Source organism: Pelobates fuscus, chromosome 4 (genome assembly GCF_036172605.1).
Source record: "Pelobates fuscus isolate aPelFus1 chromosome 4, aPelFus1.pri, whole genome shotgun sequence".
In the NCBI taxonomy this organism is placed as follows: Eukaryota; Metazoa; Chordata; class Amphibia; order Anura; family Pelobatidae; genus Pelobates; species Pelobates fuscus.
Genome location: NC_086320.1, coordinates 175,476,838 through 175,496,564, shown reverse-complemented (window position 1 = coordinate 175,496,564; position 19,727 = coordinate 175,476,838). Strand labels below are relative to the sequence as shown.

At 45.1% G+C, this 19,727-nt stretch overlaps 2 protein-coding genes across 3 annotated transcripts in view; both read left to right on the top strand.

The window, feature by feature from the left end:
- LOC134608734 (leukocyte elastase inhibitor-like) overlaps positions 1-19,727 on the top strand; it is a 481,333-nt gene that overhangs the window by 343,863 nt on the left and 117,743 nt on the right. The gene's annotated exons all lie outside the window — the stretch shown is intronic.
- The window catches only part of LOC134608735 (serpin B6-like), a 62,459-nt gene continuing 50,631 nt past the window's right edge, over positions 7,900-19,727 (top strand). Inside the window, exons 1-2 of one of the 2 annotated variants that reach the window (XM_063451806.1) lie at positions 7,900-8,063; positions 19,715-19,727. The exon at positions 19,715-19,727 is cut by the window's right edge and continues 162 nt beyond it. In XM_063451806.1, coding sequence (XP_063307876.1) covers positions 19,725-19,727 — 3 coding nt within the window. In that variant the 5' untranslated portion in view covers positions 7,900-8,063; positions 19,715-19,724. The remainder of the gene's footprint in view (positions 8,064-19,714) is intronic. The other variant, XM_063451805.1, reaches the window with a different exon arrangement.

Sequence of the window (19,727 nt, the reverse complement as noted above, 5' to 3'; positions counted from 1 at the left end):
TCTCCTCTCCTGGCTAATTGAACATGCTACAATTGTAACTTCTATCCTTTCAGTTACAAAACTTTGTAGCACACTTAGTTTCCCACTTTGCAGTACATGATATAATCATCCAACTATCACTGAATTTCAGTGAAATAATATTGGATATTTATACATTTTATGATTCCTTTTTATCATTTTTTTTCCAAATTATATTTATTTAGATAGCTTTTCAATTATTTCTTATACTCGCTCTTTTTGTTTGGAGGATTTTTTTCTCCTATTATAGGAAGTAGATATACCTGCTACCTAGTATTACGTAGAATTGCTACAACTGAGACCTAGCACTTTTACCAAACATTTTATATATATATATTATTAAAAGTTACGTTTTATTTGGGTTACTTTTTGCACACAGGGGTTTATCTTCTAAACGGTTTACCTTCTGTTTTTTCTTTTCTTTACTACAGTTGAAGTTAATCTAGTTAATTGAGACCCCCATGACGAGCCTTATTTAGCATAATGGCACAGTTCAGAACCCCCAATGGGCCCTAGATTTTTTTGCCTGGCCATCTGAACTCCCTCTTCACCCCCCATGACCCCCTAGGTTAGGGGTCGTTGCTCGACTGATATACACCACACACCCTCTATAAGCTCCCTAGACAAAACTATGGCCCTACCAGACATCTCCCCAACCAAGTCTTAATCCCTACAGCCCAGCCACAAAGGAGGCGGCTGACTTCACTGCCAAACTGCTGGCTGCAAGGAGAGCAAGGTAGGTTGCAGTGATATTAAGCATCCGAATCCCAAGCCACAGGCAGTGGGTAGGGGCAAAATTTACTAATACTAAGTAATTTTTACTTAGTATTAGTAAATGTGTCTGAAAGACCAATTTAGGTCTTTCAGTCTTTTGGTAGATAACTCCCTAATACCGTGGGAATTAGGGAGTTATCTACTAAGCAGCTGCAAGAGAAGTGCCGAAGTGAACCGAAGTGCTGACGTCCCGAATTTCAGAATGCAGAACCGACCTGAAAATTTCCCCATGCACATCCCTACTTCTTGTTGGATATGATAAGACTTGCTAATGTGGTATATAAGCATTGTTGCCAACATTTGAAAAAAATTCCAGGGACACTTTGCAACACAGCTATCAATTACTACCTTGAAAATGTACCACATCCACTTTGTCCAGCCCACATAATCCCCGCCTACTTATCATAGTGCAGATTACAGTGTCTACTCAATAAACAGATAATTACAGGAAATTGAGATGGTAATGTTAAAATTAAGGCCAAAGTAGGCGAGTTGGAAAAATTATCCCACTCAATTGCACTATTTCGACCTAAAGTTTAAAGGTCCTATCTCAATTCCCTGCAATTCTCTCTTTACTGATACAGTATACAGGTACACAGTAAGCTCACTGATACACAAACTCAAAGACAGACAAGTTCACTGACACAAAACACAAACTCACTGACAGACAAAACTCTGACTCACACACAAGCTTACTACAGACAAACTAACTAGTATAGACACACAAGGCTCACTACAGACAAGCTCAGTGACACACACAAGCTGACTAAATAGAGTCTCACTGACACACATAAGCTCACTAAATACAAGCTTACTGACACACACATGCCCACTACAGACAAGCTTACTGAAAGACACAACTTACTACACACTGAATACAGTCACAGACTGCTGAACACATTAACACAGACTACTTAATACACGCACACACACACACAGACAAACTGCTGAGTACACACAGTACACTGAATACACACACAAAAACACAGAGACTGCTGAATACACAGAGAGACTGTTGAACTCTAGTGATATACCAAACTGTTCGCCGGCGAATAGTTCCTGGCAAACATAGTGTGTTCGCGTTCGCCACGGCGGGCGAACACATGCGCGGTTCGATCCGCCCCCTATTCGTCCTCATTGACTAAACTTTGACCCTGTGCCTGTCACGATTCGGGGAACCCAACACGCTAACACACACAGAAAAGGTGCAGTACCGGACCTTAGAGTGGCCGGGCTCAGCACACACAGAATAGTCAGGAGACAAGCCGAGTAAGGGGAACCAGAAGACAGGATAACGAGAAACAAGCCGAGGTCAAAGGGTAGGAGAAAGTCACAAAGTCAGATTAACAAACCAGAGAGTACGTAACCAGAAAACACAAGTTCAGTATCAATACTAGCAAGCAAAGACCACAACAGGGCAGGGAGGAACAGGAAAGGTAAGTATTTAAACCATCAGGTTAATTCTGATTGGATAATTTCCAATCAGAATTAACAATCACACGTGGGAGATATCTAAACCTCCCACTGTGATTGAGGCACTGTGCCTTTAACGCCGGGTCAGGTGACTGACCCCGGCATGTCATATCTTGGGCGGTCTCCCAGCGTGCAGCATCATGCATGCTGCTGCTGGGGGACGTGGAGGAAGACGCGGGCGGCATCCGAGGCTGGAGGGATGCCGCTCGCTGAGCCCACGTGGAGGAGGGGACCGCGGACGGCTGTACGGTGAGTACTGCGAGCGGAGTGCAGCCTCCCCTCGCAGCCACCCGCGGGATCCAGACAGTGCCTCACAGTCAGCAGACACATTCCAGCCAATCAGCAGCAGACCCTCCCTTCCAGACCCTCCCACCTCCTGTACAGCATCCATTTTAGATTCATTCTGAAGCTGCATTCTTCGATAGAGGAGGGAAAGTGTAGCTGCTGCTCCTTTGATAGGGAAATGTATATCTAGGCTAGTGTATTCAGTGTCCACTACAGTCCTGAAGGACTCATCTGATCTCTGCTGTAAGGACAGCACCCCAAAAAGCCCTTTTTAGGGCTAGAACATCAGTCTGCTTTTTGTTTATTTTTGTTTTTTTGTGTAATCTAATTGCAGTTGCCTGCCTGCCTGCCAGCTTCTGTGTCAGGCTAACAATGGATACTGTGCCCACTTGCCCAGTGCCACCACTCATATCTGGTGTCACAATAGCTTGCATTTAAAAAACAAAAAAATGTTTTCACTGTAATAGATTGAATAGCAGTTAGTTGTCTGCAAGCGTCTGTGTGTCAGGCCTACAGAGTGTACTCTGCCAACCTCTGCCAGTGCACAGTGCCACTCATATCTAGTGTCACAATAGCGTGCATTTAAAAACAAAAAAAAATGTTTTCACTGTTATAGATTGAATAGCAGTTAGTTGTCTGCAAGCGTCTGTGTGTCAGGCCAACAGCGTGTACTCTGCCAACCTCTGCCAGTGCACATTGCCACTCATATCTGGTGTCACAATAGCGTGCATTTAAAACAAAAAAACTTTTTTCACTGTTATAGATTGAATAGCAGTTAGTTGTCTTCAAGCGGGTGTGTCAGGCCTACAGCGTGTACTCTGCCAACCTCTGCCAGTGCACATTGCCACTCATATCTGGTCTCACAGTAGCTTGCACGCATAGTACCACTAGTCCAAAAAAAGGCAGGCAGAGGCAGGCCACCCCGCAGGGGCCGTCGTGGTCGTGGTGCTGTGATTCCCTTTTGCTCTAGAATAATGCCCAATTTTCAGAGGCGACATACCCTGAACTTGAAAAGTTCTGAGGACATAGTTGACTGGCTAACACAGGACACCCAATCTTCTACAGCTTCCGCTCGGAACCTTGACGCACCATCTTCCTCCAGCATAGCTTCGGGCACCTCTCAAGATACCACTCACCCGCCTGCCACCACCACCAACACTAGCACCACAGCCGCTTCACTTTATCTGTCAGAGGAGTTATTTACACATCCGTTTGAAGAAATTAGTGATGCGCAACAATTATTGGCAGAGGATGTAGATAACAGAGATATGTCTCAGTCAGGCAGCATTACACACATGGACGTACGGTGTGATGATGATGATGTTGTGCCCGTTGCTGCTTCCTTTGCTGAGTTGTCAGATACAAGTGAAACGGTTGATGATGACGATGCGTCCATGGATGTCAAGTGGGTGCCCGCTCGGCAAGAAGAAGAACAGGGCCAAAGTTCAGATGGGGAGACAGAGAGGAAGAGGAGACGAGTTGGAAGCAGGGGGAGGTCGTCGCAAGGAGCTAGTGGCACAGTCAGACAGCATGCATCGGCACCCGGGGTCAGCCCGACAGCACGCCAATCAATGCATGCTGTGTCCACCACCAGAATGCCGTCATTGCAGAGCTCAGCAGTGTGGCATTTTTTTTGTGTGTCTGCCTCTGACAACAGCGATGCCATTTGCAACCTGTGCCAAAAGAAACTGAGTCGTGGGAAGTCCAACACCCACCTAGGTACAACTGCTTTGCGTAGGCACATGATCGCACATCACAAACACCTATGGGATCAACACATGAGTACAAGCAGCACACAAACTCAAAGCCGCCGTCCTCCTCCTGGTCCAGCATCTTCAGTCACGTCAACCACTGCTGTCCTCCTTGCCCCTTCTCAAACATCCGCCACTCCGTCTCTCGCCTTGAGCAGTTCCCGCTCATCTGCCCACAGTCAGGTGTCTGTCAAGGACATGTTTGAGCGTAAGAAGCCAATGTCAGAAAGTCACCCCCTTGCCCAGTGTCTGACAGCTGTCTTGTCCAAACTATTAGCCCACCAGCTTTTACCATACAAGGCGTTCAAAAAATTTGTGGCTATTGGGACACCGCAGTGGAAGGTACCCAGACGAAATTTATTTTCACAAAAGGCAATCCCCAACCTGTACTCGATTGTGAAAAAGGAAGTAATGGCATGTCTAGCACACAGTGTTGGGGCAAGGGTCCATCTGACCACTGATACCTGGTCTGCAAAGCACTGCGCATTGGGTAAACCTGCTGACGGCTGCCAAGCATGGAATGCGTGGCTCTGCAGAGGAGTTGGTGACACCATCACGACTCGCAGGCAGGCCTGCTGCCACCTCCTCTACTCCTCCTACTCCATCCTCTTCCATAACCTCCTCGGCTGAGTCCTCTTCTGCTGCTGCGTCTTGCTCCACATCAACGGCAAACCCCCAGCTCCCCAGGTACTATTCCACATCCCAGATACGGCAGTGTCACGCCGTCTTGGGTTTGACTTGCTTGAAAGCAGAGAGTCACACCGGACAAGCACTCCTGTCCGCCCTAAACACACAGGTGGAAAAGTGGCTGACTCCGCAGCAGCTGGATATTGGCAAAGTGGTTTGTGACAACGGAGCTTTTTAAGTCCTACGCATCGCCACAGCCCTTCGGGATCCACCCTCAGAGAACGACTCGACCGACAGGTAGCAGACTACCTCGCCTTAACTGCAGATATCGACACTCTGAGGAGCGATGAACCCCTTGACTACTGGGTGTGCAGGCTTGACCTGTGGCCTGAGCTATCCCAATTTGCGATAGAACTTCTGGCCTGCCCCGCTTCAAGTGTCCTGTCAGAAAGGACCTTCAGTGCAGCAGGAGGTATTGTCACTGAGAAGAGAAGTCGCCTAGGTCAAAAAAGTCTAGATTACTTCACCTTTATTAAGATGAATTGGGGATGGATCCCGAAGGGACTGACAGTGGGCGATACATTCGACTAAAAAAGGCCTGATGAGATGAGCTGCCTTGGGCTACAAATGGTGACCCTATGTAGGAGGAACAGTCCCTATTCTGCTCTGTGTCAGTGTGTATCAGGGTCCCTGAGGACAGGTGTCAATCCATATCTGCCAAGTGACCCTATGTAGGGGGAACAGTCCCTATTCTGCTTTGTGTCAGTGTGTATCAGGGTCTCTGAGGACAGGTGTCAATCCATATCTGCCAAGTGACCCTATGTAGGAGGAACAGTCCCTATTCTGCTCTGTGTCAGTGTATAAGGGTCCCTGAGGACAGGTGTCAATCCATATCTGCCAAGTGACCCTATGTAGGGGGAACAGTCTCTATTCTGCTCTGTGTCAGTGTGTATCAGGGTCTCTGAGGACAGGTGTCAATCCATATCTGCCAAGTGATCCTATGTAGGAGGAACAGTCCCTATTCTGCTCTGTGTCAGTGTGTATCAGGGTCCCTGAGGACAGGTGTCAATCCATATCTGCCAAGTGACCCTATGTAGGAGGAACAGTCGCTATTCTGCTCTGTTTCAGTGTGTATCAGGGATCCTTAGGATAGGTGTCAATCCATATCTGCCAAGTGACCCTATGTAGGGGGAACAGTCCCTATTCTGCTCTGTGTCAGTGTGTATCAGGGATCCTTAGGATAGGTGTCAATCCATATCTGCCAAGTGACCCTATGTAGGGGGAACAGTCCCTATTCTGCTCTGTGTCAGTGTGTATCAGGGATCCTTAGGATAGGTGTCAATCCATATCTGCCAAGTGACCCTATGTAGGGGGAACAGTCCCTATTCTGCTCTGTGTCAGTGTGTATCAGGGATCCTTAGGATAGGTGTCAATCCATATCTGCCAAGTGACCCTATGTAGGGGGAACAGTCCCTATTCTGCTCTGTTTCAGTGAGTATCAGGGTCTCTGAGGACAGGTGCCAATCCATATGTCAAGGTGTCAATATGTCATATGTCAGGTGTCAATCCATATCCATTGTGATTTCGGAATGTTAGGTGATTTATGCCCTTTATGGATTACAACCAGACTCTGCATCAACTGTGTAATTTTCGTGGGAGTTTTGCCATGGATCCCTATCCGGCATGCCACAGTCCAGGTGTTAGTCCCCTTGAAACAACTTTTCCATCACTATTGTGGCCAGAAAGAGTCCCTGTGGGTTTTAAAATTCGCCTGCCCATTGAAGTCTATGGCGGTTCGCAAACATTTACGGAAGTTCGCGTTCGCCGTTCGCGAACCGAAAATGTTATGTTTGCGACATCACTAATCTTGACATCTTGTCTGCAGTGTGTATGTATTAATATACGTTTTGAAGTGCTGAACCTTTTCCATATATCCCTGGAGATATTGTCTTTGTAGAATATCCTCTTCTTTGGAGTAGTGCAGATTTTATTATTTAAGTAAAAGCCCCAGTGGTGTTTTATTTTTTTTATTAATCTGGTTAAACATGGCGGCTGCACAGTTTGCACTAATTTAATTATTTGATGAAAGCTACCAAAGAGGTCACGATATATTTTATGTGCATTGCCAGACACTATATAAGCAGCTTCTCCGTGACACCATGGATGGGTTGATGATTGCATTGATTTATACAAATTCTGTCACCTATAAGCATCCAAATTCATGTAGACTGTTATGAGACCTTCTTGCAACCTAACCTATGCAAATGTTATACTTTCATTATGATGATACTTGCAGTGTCCCTTTAATTTTTTTTAAAGAAGTAGCAAATTAGATCTTTGAGTGTAAAAAGTCTTTGCACTAGTCTTGCCAACAAAAACACAATCCCCACCCCACAAGCAACACTTTAAATCAATGGCTCCCTAGACACTTTATTTTTTTTATTATCGTGAAAAATATCCTAGGCTAGGGAACTGTAATCTGTGGAACTGGTTTGTAGGGGCACAAATTAAGTACTTCCCCAGGTGTCTAATAAATTTGCTCGGACTCTCGAAATGAAATGCGCCCAGGAAAACAGTGTTTGCTAAAGTGAGAATTTAACGTGAATTTCAAAATATAAATTGAAAATAAAAAAACTGGAACTTTTCTCTAATTTACCTATGCTTTCAGATCGGCTACTCTGGCCTCAAAGTTGAAATTCTCTTTGACATGTCAGCTTAGTAAATAACCCTGAAGGTTATAGAAGAAGATTAATGCACTGCTGCTTCATTTCATTTTTGGTAACCTCTAAATATTTTTTGTCTGCTATTTTGTATGCAGAAAACCGTTATTACAGCAGGCTTTCGGGAGGCTAATACTCAGTAAGGCTGGCACAGGGTGTGCCCGCTCATCTTCCGTATAATCAGCCTGCTCTGTCGATATACGACCAACTTAGCAGGGCGTGTATGCAGCTCGAATAACAGTGGGGTTCTGACTACTTCCTGATCTACTCTCCTCCCTTCTCCACTCCCTGTCCATCCTTTCACGCCCCCCTCAGTGCAGGTCAGAGACTCACGTTCTAACCTTTCATCACAGCAGTAGTACATAAGGCATCTACCCGGAGCTAACACACCCACCGGCTCACAGTCTGCCCGCAGGTGAGGAAGTAGCCAGATCTTTAACGATTATCGTGCACTTTTATCATAGAATGTATAACTTACAAAAGGTTCCAAGAAGTAGAAGCTTCTACGGATGCACCAGAATCATGTGTATTTAATGAGTGTTTGTGTGAAAAGTCCGATTAGTTTTCCTGTTAAATCTACATGGCAGAGAGGGCACGTTAGTGCTAAGGATGCAGTGGGTACATATGTTTTCTGTGTGGTATTGCATGCATAATTGTATAAATCAATAGACTGTCTGAGGGGTTGGCCTTCGGTATTTTAAATTCATTTGATAATGTTTTTTCTCTGTAGTTTGAACAACGAGAAAACCTTAAAACACATCGAAACTTTACAGAATTTCCATTGATTACCAGCAATGAATATTAATTGCATTCTGTTATTTCACACACTGTATTTTCAGAGTATTATTTCTTGATCAGTCACAAATGATGGCTCAGTGGCTTCTTTATCTGGTTGATACATAAAGTACTTCCTGTATGTGTTACTGAGTTTGGGTACTCTGCAGGTGTGCAGCTCATTTTGGATCCATCTCTTTAAATTCTTACGTTGGGGTGTTAATAGGTGAGTAAAAGACCAAGGACTTAAGCAAAAAAATGAAAGGGTTATATGTTGCTGGAATTACGCCAACAAAGCCGTTTTAACAAGAAAGGTTTCTTTAGTATAGGTGTGACAGCAAGTGATATGCAACAAGATGATTATCATGCATTCAACATAATTCATGAGTAACATTTTTACATTTATTTGATTGTGACTAATAAACACTCATGGGTATGTTTAAAAAAAAAAAAAATAGACTAGAATTCTAAATATTGTTATAGGGACAATATGGGTATCAAGTCAAATGTAATGCATCTCATGTTTTTGTGGGAAAAACAAGCTGTATTATTTTGCATTCTCAAATATTTTAAGGTAACACTATCAGGTCAGGAACACAAACCTGTATTCCTGACCCTAGAGTGTTAAAACCACAATCTAGCCCCCCTGGTCACTTGCCCCCTCTATGCAATGTAAAATCTAACTTTTAGTCAGAGGGTTTAGAGTAGACACTCAATGGCAGCCATCTGAGGAGTGGCCAGTGAAGTTATCACTAGGCTGCAATGTAAACTGCATTTTCTCTGGGGAAAAAAAATTGTTTACTGAAAAAGGCCTGAAGGGAATGATTATACTTGCCAGAACAAATGCATTCAGCTGTAGTTGTTCTGGTGATTATAAATTTATATATAAATGTTACCAAACTGCCCACAGTTATGCACTGGTCAGTGACAAGAGCTGCAGTCACTTCCAATGTCCAGGTCTACTAAAGAGTTCTGTCATAGCTTGCTGTGTACAATGGACTATGATAGCCCTGTTTAGACATGGGTTAATAATTACTGGGATTTCCATTTGTGGTCAATACTGGTATCCACACAATTGATATTTTCTTGTACTATGAATATTGCTGATTTACTAAGAAAAAAAATAAGTTGTTGATCTGGATGCTCTTCTGGTCAGCCAGTAGCTCCTCAACATGCTCGCTCTGTAACTGCCTCAAGAAAGTGATTTACACTAGAGTTTGAGAGACAGAAAGGATATTCAATCTCCTGTGTCCTGTCTGTCAGCTAGGTGCATTTAGTCTGCATTGTGCAGTAAATGCTGCACATATCAGTGGCACCTGGTGGGGTGCCAGTCTTCACACACACCATTTGACTCCACATCATCTTTGGAAACCCCACCTCCTGATATGTTGGACTTATGAAATCTTAAAATTGCTGTAAAAACAATCTATAGAAACGGCACATAACAAATTTGAGTTGCACACAAAAAAAGAATGAGAACTCTGAGAACGGACTAAAGCTTAGAAGCTTGCTCTATAGTATATCCCTTCTCAAGTCTCTGGCATTGAAATAATTAAAACATTTAATGTATTAGTGTGCATGAAAAGGCTCAGGCTAATGCGTTAAACCAGTGGTTACCTTTAAGTTCAAGATGCCCTTAATATTTCAATATTTTTTCCAAGGCGTCCAAAGTAAAAAAAAAAATAAATAAATAAAAAAAAAATAATTAAATTCTAGGTTGTATGTATGTACAGCCCAGCAGCATATACTGGGCCTCTGACAGAAATGCTTGCTGTTAAAGCCCAGATCCAGAACCTAATTTTGTGAGGGTTACTGGTAGATTATTTAACGAAACAATCCAGGCACAATAACCACTACAGCACTTTGTAGCGGTTATGGTGCCAGTAGTGCTCTCCCAGAGTAAGTGGTCAAACTGTTAAAGAACAGTTTGACAACTTACCTAGGATCTGCAGTAAGGGATAGGGGCAATGGTGTGTGTGTGTGTGTGTGTGTGTGTGTATGTGAAGGGTGCAGTGTGCGTGTGAGGGGTACAGGAGTGCATTGTGTTTGAAGGGTGCAGTGTGCGTGTATGTGGGGCAGTTTGTGCGTGAGGGGTACAGTGTGTTTGTGTGGGAGCAGGTTGTGTGAGGAGTGCAGTGTGTGTGTGTGTGTGTGTGTGTGTATGGGGGGAAGTTATTGTGTCTCTATGGGGGTAGGAGGGCAAATAAATATATATAAAATTTTAAATATTAAAAATATTTTTTTTTCATATCTCTCTCCTGCCCCTCCCCCTTTGCATGGGAGGGGTGACAGTATTAATCCCTAGTGGGGATGCCCTGGCAATCCTAGTCGTGTAAGTGAACTCTAGCAGCCTCGGGAGATTTGGAGTGTTGCCGTGGTAACCGTGGAGAGGGAGGTCTCTGATCACACTGCCGCTGAATGCCTCCTCTCCTCCTTTCCTCCCACCTCCTTGCAGCATATATCAGCAGAGTAGGCACCTGCCATCCAGGTAATCAGGTGCCTTCTCTGCCTCACTGCGTAGGAGAAGATTCGTAGGTGCCCTAAGGTGGCTCCTCTTGGCGCCTCTACCCTCGGTGGCTATAGCTGTAGAGCATTCAACAAGATATCCCATAAATCTTTGTGAAAGTTTCTATTCTGCAAGGATTTATGGAATATGTGCAAAGATCTCATAGAAAACTGTAACATGATGTTGAAAAGGAAATGACGAGTCAAATATGGCAATGTGATGTGTAGTTCTTGGGTCCTGATATTTAAAAATTATAGAACAAATTCACAAAAGCGACATGCTTATTTTATCTGTGAAGCACACAAGGAATCCCGAAATCAAACCACTTTGAATGTTTCAATATTTTTTTTTTAGTTAATATTTTTGTTCTTGCGTTTTTGAATAGTGGCTATTATTATTGACATGTATATAGTGCCAACTTATTTCACAGAGCTTTACAATATTTGAAACAAACTATTACAAATTTTAACATGAACAATTGGTTGATGAGGACGCTGTTCAAAAGAGCTTACAATCTATGGCTGGTGGGGTATAACAAGATAGGAACCAAGTGACAGGGTGGAGAAATAGCTGTTTTGGAAGGTGATCTGTAATTACTTCCTCCTGGTGCTGAAACAGCACAGGGGAATGGCAAGCTGGCAGGGCCCCAGGCGAAGGTGGCTCTGCTCGCCACCCGCCCCCTTTCCATTAAGCCAGCTGCCTGCCCCCATTCTAATGCGTTTGGGAGAAAGTAATTCCTTTCACTTCCTCCTTGCTCATAGAATGCTGCACGTTGATATAGAGAATCAGGAGGAGGAGTCTGAACCAGCGGCAGCCCACTCACATTAGCTGTAGCCAGCCCCACTGCTACCTGCTGCTTTATAGTCCAACTGGACCCCAGGGAAACCACCCTCCTGCACCAACAAGGTAGGAAACAGGAGGGTGGCTGAAAATATGTATTATCTTTTTATTTGTGTGTGTATATCTGTTATGTGTATGTCAGAGCTTGACAAATCCCAGGTCGCCATGGCGACCAGGAAATGTCCTGGCATCTGGGATTTGTGAGCCTGTTACCTCCCGAGGTGACCGGCTGCTTTAGAGCAGAGACGGGCAGTCTGCTCATGGAGAGCTGAGGGAGGAAGCCCGGCAGTTGACTGAGGTAAGGGGGTGGCCGGCTAGTGACCCTCCCGAGATTAGGTCCTGGATCCGCCCCTGAGCAGCACAGGATGTTTACTTTAAAATTGAATTAACAGAGCAGGAGATAATACATTCTAAATGAAAGAGTGTGTAATGTATTGCCCCTTTAGAATCAAGGACAGCGTGCAGTCTTTTGTAATAGTGGTCAATAAGGCCCCTAATTCTTGCAGGTGGTATAGTTGCCCATTTGTCTTGGCAAAATGCCTCCAGGTCATGAACCGCACGTTTGAGATCTCCCCAGAGTGGCTTGATGATATTAAGGTCAGGAAACTGTGATGGCCACTCCAGAACCTTCACCTTTTGCTGCTGTAACAACTGGAGGGTCAACTTGGACTTGTGCTTATGGTCATTGTAATGCTGGAAAGTTCAAGAGCATCCCATGCACAGCCTTCATGCAGAAGAATGCAAATTGTCTTCCAGTATTTTCTGATAACATGCTGCAATCATCTTGCCATCAATTTTCACAAGATTCCCGTGCCTTTAGAGCTCACACAACCCCAAAACATCAGTGAGCCACCATTATGATTTACAGTGGTGATGGTATTCTTTTCACTATAGGCCTTGTTGACCCCTTTTCAAACATAGCAATTATGGTTTTATCCATAAGGCTCTATTTTGGTCTTGTCACTCACAATTCGTGTGCCAGAAGCTGTGAGGCGTGTCAAGGTGTTTTCAGGCATACTGTAACTGGGCTTTTTTGTGGCATTGTGCAGTAAAGGCGTCTTTCTGGCAACTTGACCATGCAGCTCATTTTTGTTCAAGTATCGTTGTATTGCGCTCCTCCAAACAACCACACCTTCCAGAGTCTTTTTCCAGAGCAGCCTGTATTTCTCCTGAGGTTACCCGTGGGTTTTTCTTTGTATCCCAAACAATTCTTCTGGCAGTTGTGGCTGAAATCTTTCTTCGTCTACCTGACCTTGGCTTGGTATCAAGAGATCCCCAAATGTTCCACTTCTTAAAGCGGCACTGTCATGCCGAACTTACCTTTCTTTAATCACTTCCTCTTCTCTCTCTCTCTGTCAGGATCAGCTCTTAATTTCCTTCTGTCTGCTCTAGTTTTCTTTAAAACATAAGACAATGTACGGACTACTTTGTCCTATCGAGGTTTCCTACGCCTGACTATCTATAACCAGTGGATGAGCAAGTGTGCTCCATTTCAGAGAAATGTTCCCACGATTCTCACCTTTCCTCTGTGTTCATGCGATGCCTTCTTTCCATATTCCCAAAACTACCGAATTTCATCATAACAGAATGAAAGCCGTTCGTTCATTTGTGATATGCCGAAATTTGGGTCTTTGTTTGGTTTGAAATTTCATTTTAACTAATTAAATTCTGATCGGATCATGACTGCATTTTGCAGCCACTTAGTAGATTGCTCCCTAATTCCCACAGTATTAGTGAGCTATCTACCAAAAAGCTAAGACCAAGATTGTTCTTTCAGCATACTTTTACTAATACCAAGTAAAAATGACTTGGTATTCGTAAGTAATCTGCCCCTCCTCGCTATATCGAGAGTATGGGCATGTCTAGTAAACAGTGAGGCAGCCTGTGTTGTAAAATAAAATTAAAATACCCCCCCCCCAATAAATGGCCCCATGGTGGGGCATCTCTTAACTAGCCTGGGGGAGACAGTGTCACCCCCTCCCCCCCCCCCCCCCCCAAGTCCGCGAGTGGGGGCTATTCAAGTAAACAGGGGACATGACATAGGGTCTCCTTTGGCCCCCACCCATGAGTGGCGGGTGGGGGCCCTAAATTACAATAAGGTGGGGGGAACTATTGTCCACCCCACCCCCAGCGGGACTTGGGGGACACAGTCTTCCCTGCTAGATAATTGATGCCCCACCATAGGGCCATTTGTAAGGGGAGGGGGAAGCTTTTTTTTTTTTTAAATCAGTGAGCAGCCACTGGCTGCTCAGTTTAGTAGACGTGCCCCGATTTTAATCTCCCTAATGCTTTTATGACCCCCATAGAGTGAGGGAGGACGGGGGGGGGGGGGGGGGGGGAGGGCTTAGGAAGTGGTTGGGAGCTTAGGGGCATTTGGGGATAACTAAGGGGACATTTAGCTGTAGTGGAGTCGGGAGGGGGGTTAAAAAACAAAACTGTATCGGCCATGACAGTGCTGCTTTAATAAGTGATTGAACAGTACTGACTGGCATTTTCAAGGCTTTGGATATCTTTTTATATCCTTTTCCATCTTTATAAAGTGACATTACCTTGTTACGTAGGTCTTTTGACAGTTCTTTTATCCTCTCCATTGCTCAGTATCTAGCCTGCTCAGTGCATCCACGTGAGAGCTAACAAACTAATTGACTATTTATACAAAGACACTAATTGCAAATTGAAAAGCCACAGGTGTGGGAAATTAACTTTAATTGTTATTTTAACATGTGTCTGTGTCTGTAACAAGGCCAAACATTCAATTGTATGTAAACTTTTGATCATGGCCATTTTGGTGATTTATCATTGATTTCTAAAAAGGCGCAAAACTACTACGTGATAATAAATGGCTTCATATGATCACTATCCTTCAATAAGACACTTTAAAAAAAATAAAAAATGTTTTGATCAGTCATATTTTCAAAATCCATGCCAAAATTTCACAGTATCTGCCAGGGTTTGAGCACAAAACTTTTGAGCACAACTGTATACACATACACCAGATCGATAAACAGTTTCTCAAGCACTGACACACATGCATTACATTATTATGTTATTATTTATATAGCGCCAACAAATTCCGCAGCACTTTACAGTTACACTGCAATCCACACACACTGCCCCTCTCCCCAAGTCCAGTATCTCCCCTCTTTGGAAAGATTTGTAATGCTCTTTTTTTTGGACTATTATCTAATAAATCTCAAAACAATAAATATAAATAACAAATTTATTAACTATTTACATTTTTTTTTGTAGTGAGAAATGTACTTTTACAGTGGGACTTTTTAATTTGCTATATTAAATAATCGTGAAAGTTATAAACATTTTAGTGGTGTGCTTTTGTTATATTGCCCTTTTTAGATCTTTTTCACAAAAACCCCTTTCATTAGTTTGTAATGCTTTCAGTATGGTATGGTATGGTCACTATTTGAGACTATGTTTTAGTTAATTTCACAGGATTTCACTTTATTGATTATATTATATTGTATTTTTAATTATGCACTATTCTTTAACAAATTAGTTTGTGAGGCCTGAAAAAATAATATCCATGTTAACACTGTCAATCATTGCTGCAAACTTTGCTTTATTTTATCTCATTTTGGTACATTTTAGCAACCTCTCAATGTGAATTAACCCATAGACGCCTACCATTTGTAAAAGCTGATATCAAATGTTTCTCGTGCTGTATACTGTCTTGTTGTGCAGCCATAACTCATGTCAAAATGTGAGGTGCAATTATTTCTTGATTTTTTTTTTTTTTTCATTTCATAATTCATACAAATGTGTATTTTGTAAGCTGTTATGCTTTGCTCCATCTTCTGAATATAGTTCTATACCCTCTGTGTGTACCTCTGCAAAATATTTTTTAAGTTACGGAGTAACATTTTTGAGACCCATCCATTTCAAGGCTTGCATTGACACTTCAGGTGATTATATATCACAATGAAAGACAGTAATGATAACATGAAAAGTCAAGAATACTGCATTATGGGAGGGGGGAGGGAAAGAACGCTATGGGACAGGGGAGGGAAAGAACGCTATGGGACAGGGGAGGGGGGAGGGAAAGAACGCTATGGGACAGGGGAGGGGGGAGGGAAAGAACGCTATGGGACAGGGGAGGGAAAGAACGCTATGGGACAGGGGAGGGAAAGAACGCTATGGGACAGGGGAGGGAAAGAACGCTATGGGACAGGGGAGGGAAAGAACGCTATGGGACAGGGGAGGGAAAGAACGCTATGGGACAGGGGAGGGAAAGAACGCTATGGGACAGGGGAGGGAAAGAACGCTATGGGACAGGGGAGGGAAAGAACGCTATGGGACAGGGGAGGGAAAGAACGCTATGGGACAGGGGAGGGAAAGAACGCTATGGGACAGGGGAGGGAAAGAACGCTATGGGACAGGGGAGGGAAAGAACGCTATGGGACAGGGGAGGGAAAGAACGCTATGGGACAGGGGAGGGAAAGAACGCTATGGGACAGGGGAGGGAAAGAACGCTATGGGACAGGGGAGGGAAAGAACGCTATGGGACAGGGGAGGGAAAGAACGCTATGGGACAGGGGAGGGAAAGAACGCTATGGGACAGGGGAGGGAAAGAACGCTATGGGACAGGGGAGGGAAAGAACGCTATGGGACAGGGGAGGGAAAGAACGCTATGGGACAGGGGAGGGAAAGAACGCTATGGGACAGGGGAGGGAAAGAACGCTATGGGACAGGGGAGGGAAAGAACGCTATGGGACAGGGGAGGGAAAGAACGCTATGGGACAGGGGAGGGAAAGAACGCTATGGGACAGGGGAGGGAAAGAACGCTATGGGACAGGGGAGGGAAAGAACGCTATGGGACAGGGGAGGGAAAGAACGCTATGGGACAGGGGAGGGAAAGAACGCTATGGGACAGGGGAGGGAAAGAACGCTATGGGACAGGGGAGGGAAAGAACGCTATGGGACAGGGGAGGGAAAGAACGCTATGGGACAGGGGAGGGAAAGAACGCTATGGGACAGGGGAGGGAAAGAACGCTATGGGACAGGGGAGGGAAAGAACGCTATGGGACAGGGGAGGGAAAGAACGCTATGGGACAGGGGAGGGAAAGAACGCTATGGGACAGGGGAGGGAAAGAACGCTATGGGACAGGGGAGGGAAAGAACGCTATGGGACAGGGGAGGGAAAGAACGCTATGGGACAGGGGAGGGAAAGAACGCTATGGGACAGGGGAGGGAAAGAACGCTATGGGACAGGGGAGGGAAAGAACGCTATGGGACAGGGGAGGGAAAGAACGCTATGGGACAGGGGAGGGAAAGAACGCTATGGGACAGGGGAGGGAAAGAACGCTATGGGACAGGGGAGGGAAAGAACGCTATGGGACAGGGGAGGGAAAGAACGCTATGGGACAGGGGAGGGAAAGAACGCTATGGGACAGGGGAGGGAAAGAACGCTATGGGACAGGGGAGGGAAAGAACGCTATGGGACAGGGGAGGGAAAGAACGCTATGGGACAGGGGAGGGAAAGAACGCTATGGGACAGGGGAGGGAAAGAACGCTATGGGACAGGGGAGGGAAAGAACGCTATGGGACAGGGGAGGGAAAGAACGCTATGGGACAGGGGAGGGAAAGAACGCTATGGGACAGGGGAGGGAAAGAACGCTATGGGACAGGGGAGGGAAAGAACGCTATGGGACAGGGGAGGGAAAGAACGCTATGGGACAGGGGAGGGAAAGAACGCTATGGGACAGGGGAGGGAAAGAACGCTATGGGACAGGGGAGGGAAAGAACGCTATGGGACAGGGGAGGGAAAGAACGCTATGGGACAGGGGAGGGAAAGAACGCTATGGGACAGGGGAGGGAAAGAACGCTATGGGACAGGGGAGGGAAAGAACGCTATGGGACAGGGGAGGGAAAGAACGCTATGGGACAGGGGAGGGAAAGAACGCTATGGGACAGGGGAGGGAAAGAACGCTATGGGACAGGGGAGGGAAAGAACGCTATGGGACAGGGGAGGGAAAGAACGCTATGGGACAGGGGAGGGAAAGAACGCTATGGGACAGGGGAGGGAAAGAACGCTATGGGACAGGGGAGGGAAAGAACGCTATGGGACAGGGGAGGGAAAGAACGCTATGGGACAGGGGAGGGAAAGAACGCTATGGGACAGGGGAGGGAAAGAACGCTATGGGACAGGGGAGGGAAAGAACGCTATGGGACAGGGGAGGGAAAGAACGCTATGGGACAGGGGAGGGAAAGAACGCTATGGGACAGGGGAGGGAAAGAACGCTATGGGACAGGGGAGGGAAAGAACGCTATGGGACAGGGGAGGGAAAGAACGCTATGGGACAGGGGAGGGAAAGAACGCTATGGGACAGGGGAGGGAAAGAACGCTATGGGACAGGGGAGGGAAAGAACGCTATGGGACAGGGGAGGGAAAGAACGCTATGGGACAGGGGAGGGAAAGAACGCTATGGGACAGGGGAGGGAAAGAACGCTATGGGACAGGGGAGGGAAAGAACGCTATGGGACAGGGGAGGGAAAGAACGCTATGGGACAGGGGAGGGAAAGAATGCTATGGGACAGGGGAGGGGGGAGGGAAAGAATGCTATGGGACAGGGGAGGGGGGAGGGAAAGAATGCTATGGGACGGGGGAGGGAAAGAATGCTATGGGACGGGGGAGGGAAAGAATGCTATGGGACGGGGGAGGGAAAGAATGCTATGGGACGGGGGAGGGAAAGAATGCTATGGGACGGGGGAGGGAAAGAATGCTATGGGACGGGGGAGGGAAAGAATACTATGGGACAGGGGAGGGGAGAGGGAAAGAATGCTATGGGACAGGGGAGGGGAGAGGGAAAGAATGCTATGGGACAGGGGAGGGGCGAGGGAAAGAATGCTATGGGACAGGGGAAGGGCGAGGGAAAGAATGCTATGGGATAGGGGAGGGGGGGGAGGGAAAGAATGCTATGGGATAGGGGAGGGGGGGAGGGAAAGAATGCTAAATAAGAGGGGGTAGGAGAGCGGAACATTGAGGGGGTGGGCACAAGGTACAGGGAAGGGAAAAGGAACACTGGGGTAGGGGGACCACTAAAAGCGAAGAAGTTTTTCATATTGGATTCTTTTAAAAAGTCTAATAATAAAATTACATAAAAAAACTCTCTTAATATCATTTGGGGGGGAAAGTCGTTTTGGGCCAAGGGCATCCTGAAGTTTCAGTATTGGCCCAGAATTTTAATTTTGGTGCATCCCTACTAATTTGGTATCTTTAAATATGGAAATCTCACACAAGGGCATGCATTTAAGGAATTATCTACTAAACAGCTAAAAGATCAACATTTTAAAAGCCCCTTTCTTAATTTTAATCTGTTTTTTTAGTATATAACTCCCTTATGTGGATTGCAATATTTAAGGACACCAAATAAGGGAGCTGTTTACTAAACACATACGCATTTATATATGTGATATATATAATCACGGACTTATAATCACAGACCTACACACATAAACATCATACATACAATTAATTATAAAGAGGTTCCTCTTGTGCAGCCACACAACTCACCGCCGCCTCCCTTAGTACGCCACTGGTTATTGGACACTACAGGTTAAGAGTGCGATACAAATAAAGCTGTAACCAGCAAAAAGGAACTATATAAAGGTCGAGTTGAAACTATTTTCATTTTAGATGTAGAGATCACATGCACATAAACATATATATTGATCAGCAACAACATTAAAACCCCTGACCGGTGAAGAGAATTAATAGCATTGTTTACATCATGCTTAGCATAGCTTTTAAATAATATACATATAATTAAGTTATCGTGACTCTGGGGAAGGAGGCAAAGGGTTTCTTTAAGAACTGCTGGTATAGGTATATACTCCTATATAGTGTATATTAGCTTAAATTCTGCTTTTGTATTTTATGCAGGAGTGTTTAAAGAACAGAAAACAATATTGTGTATATATTACTCTTTCAGATTTTCAAAAATG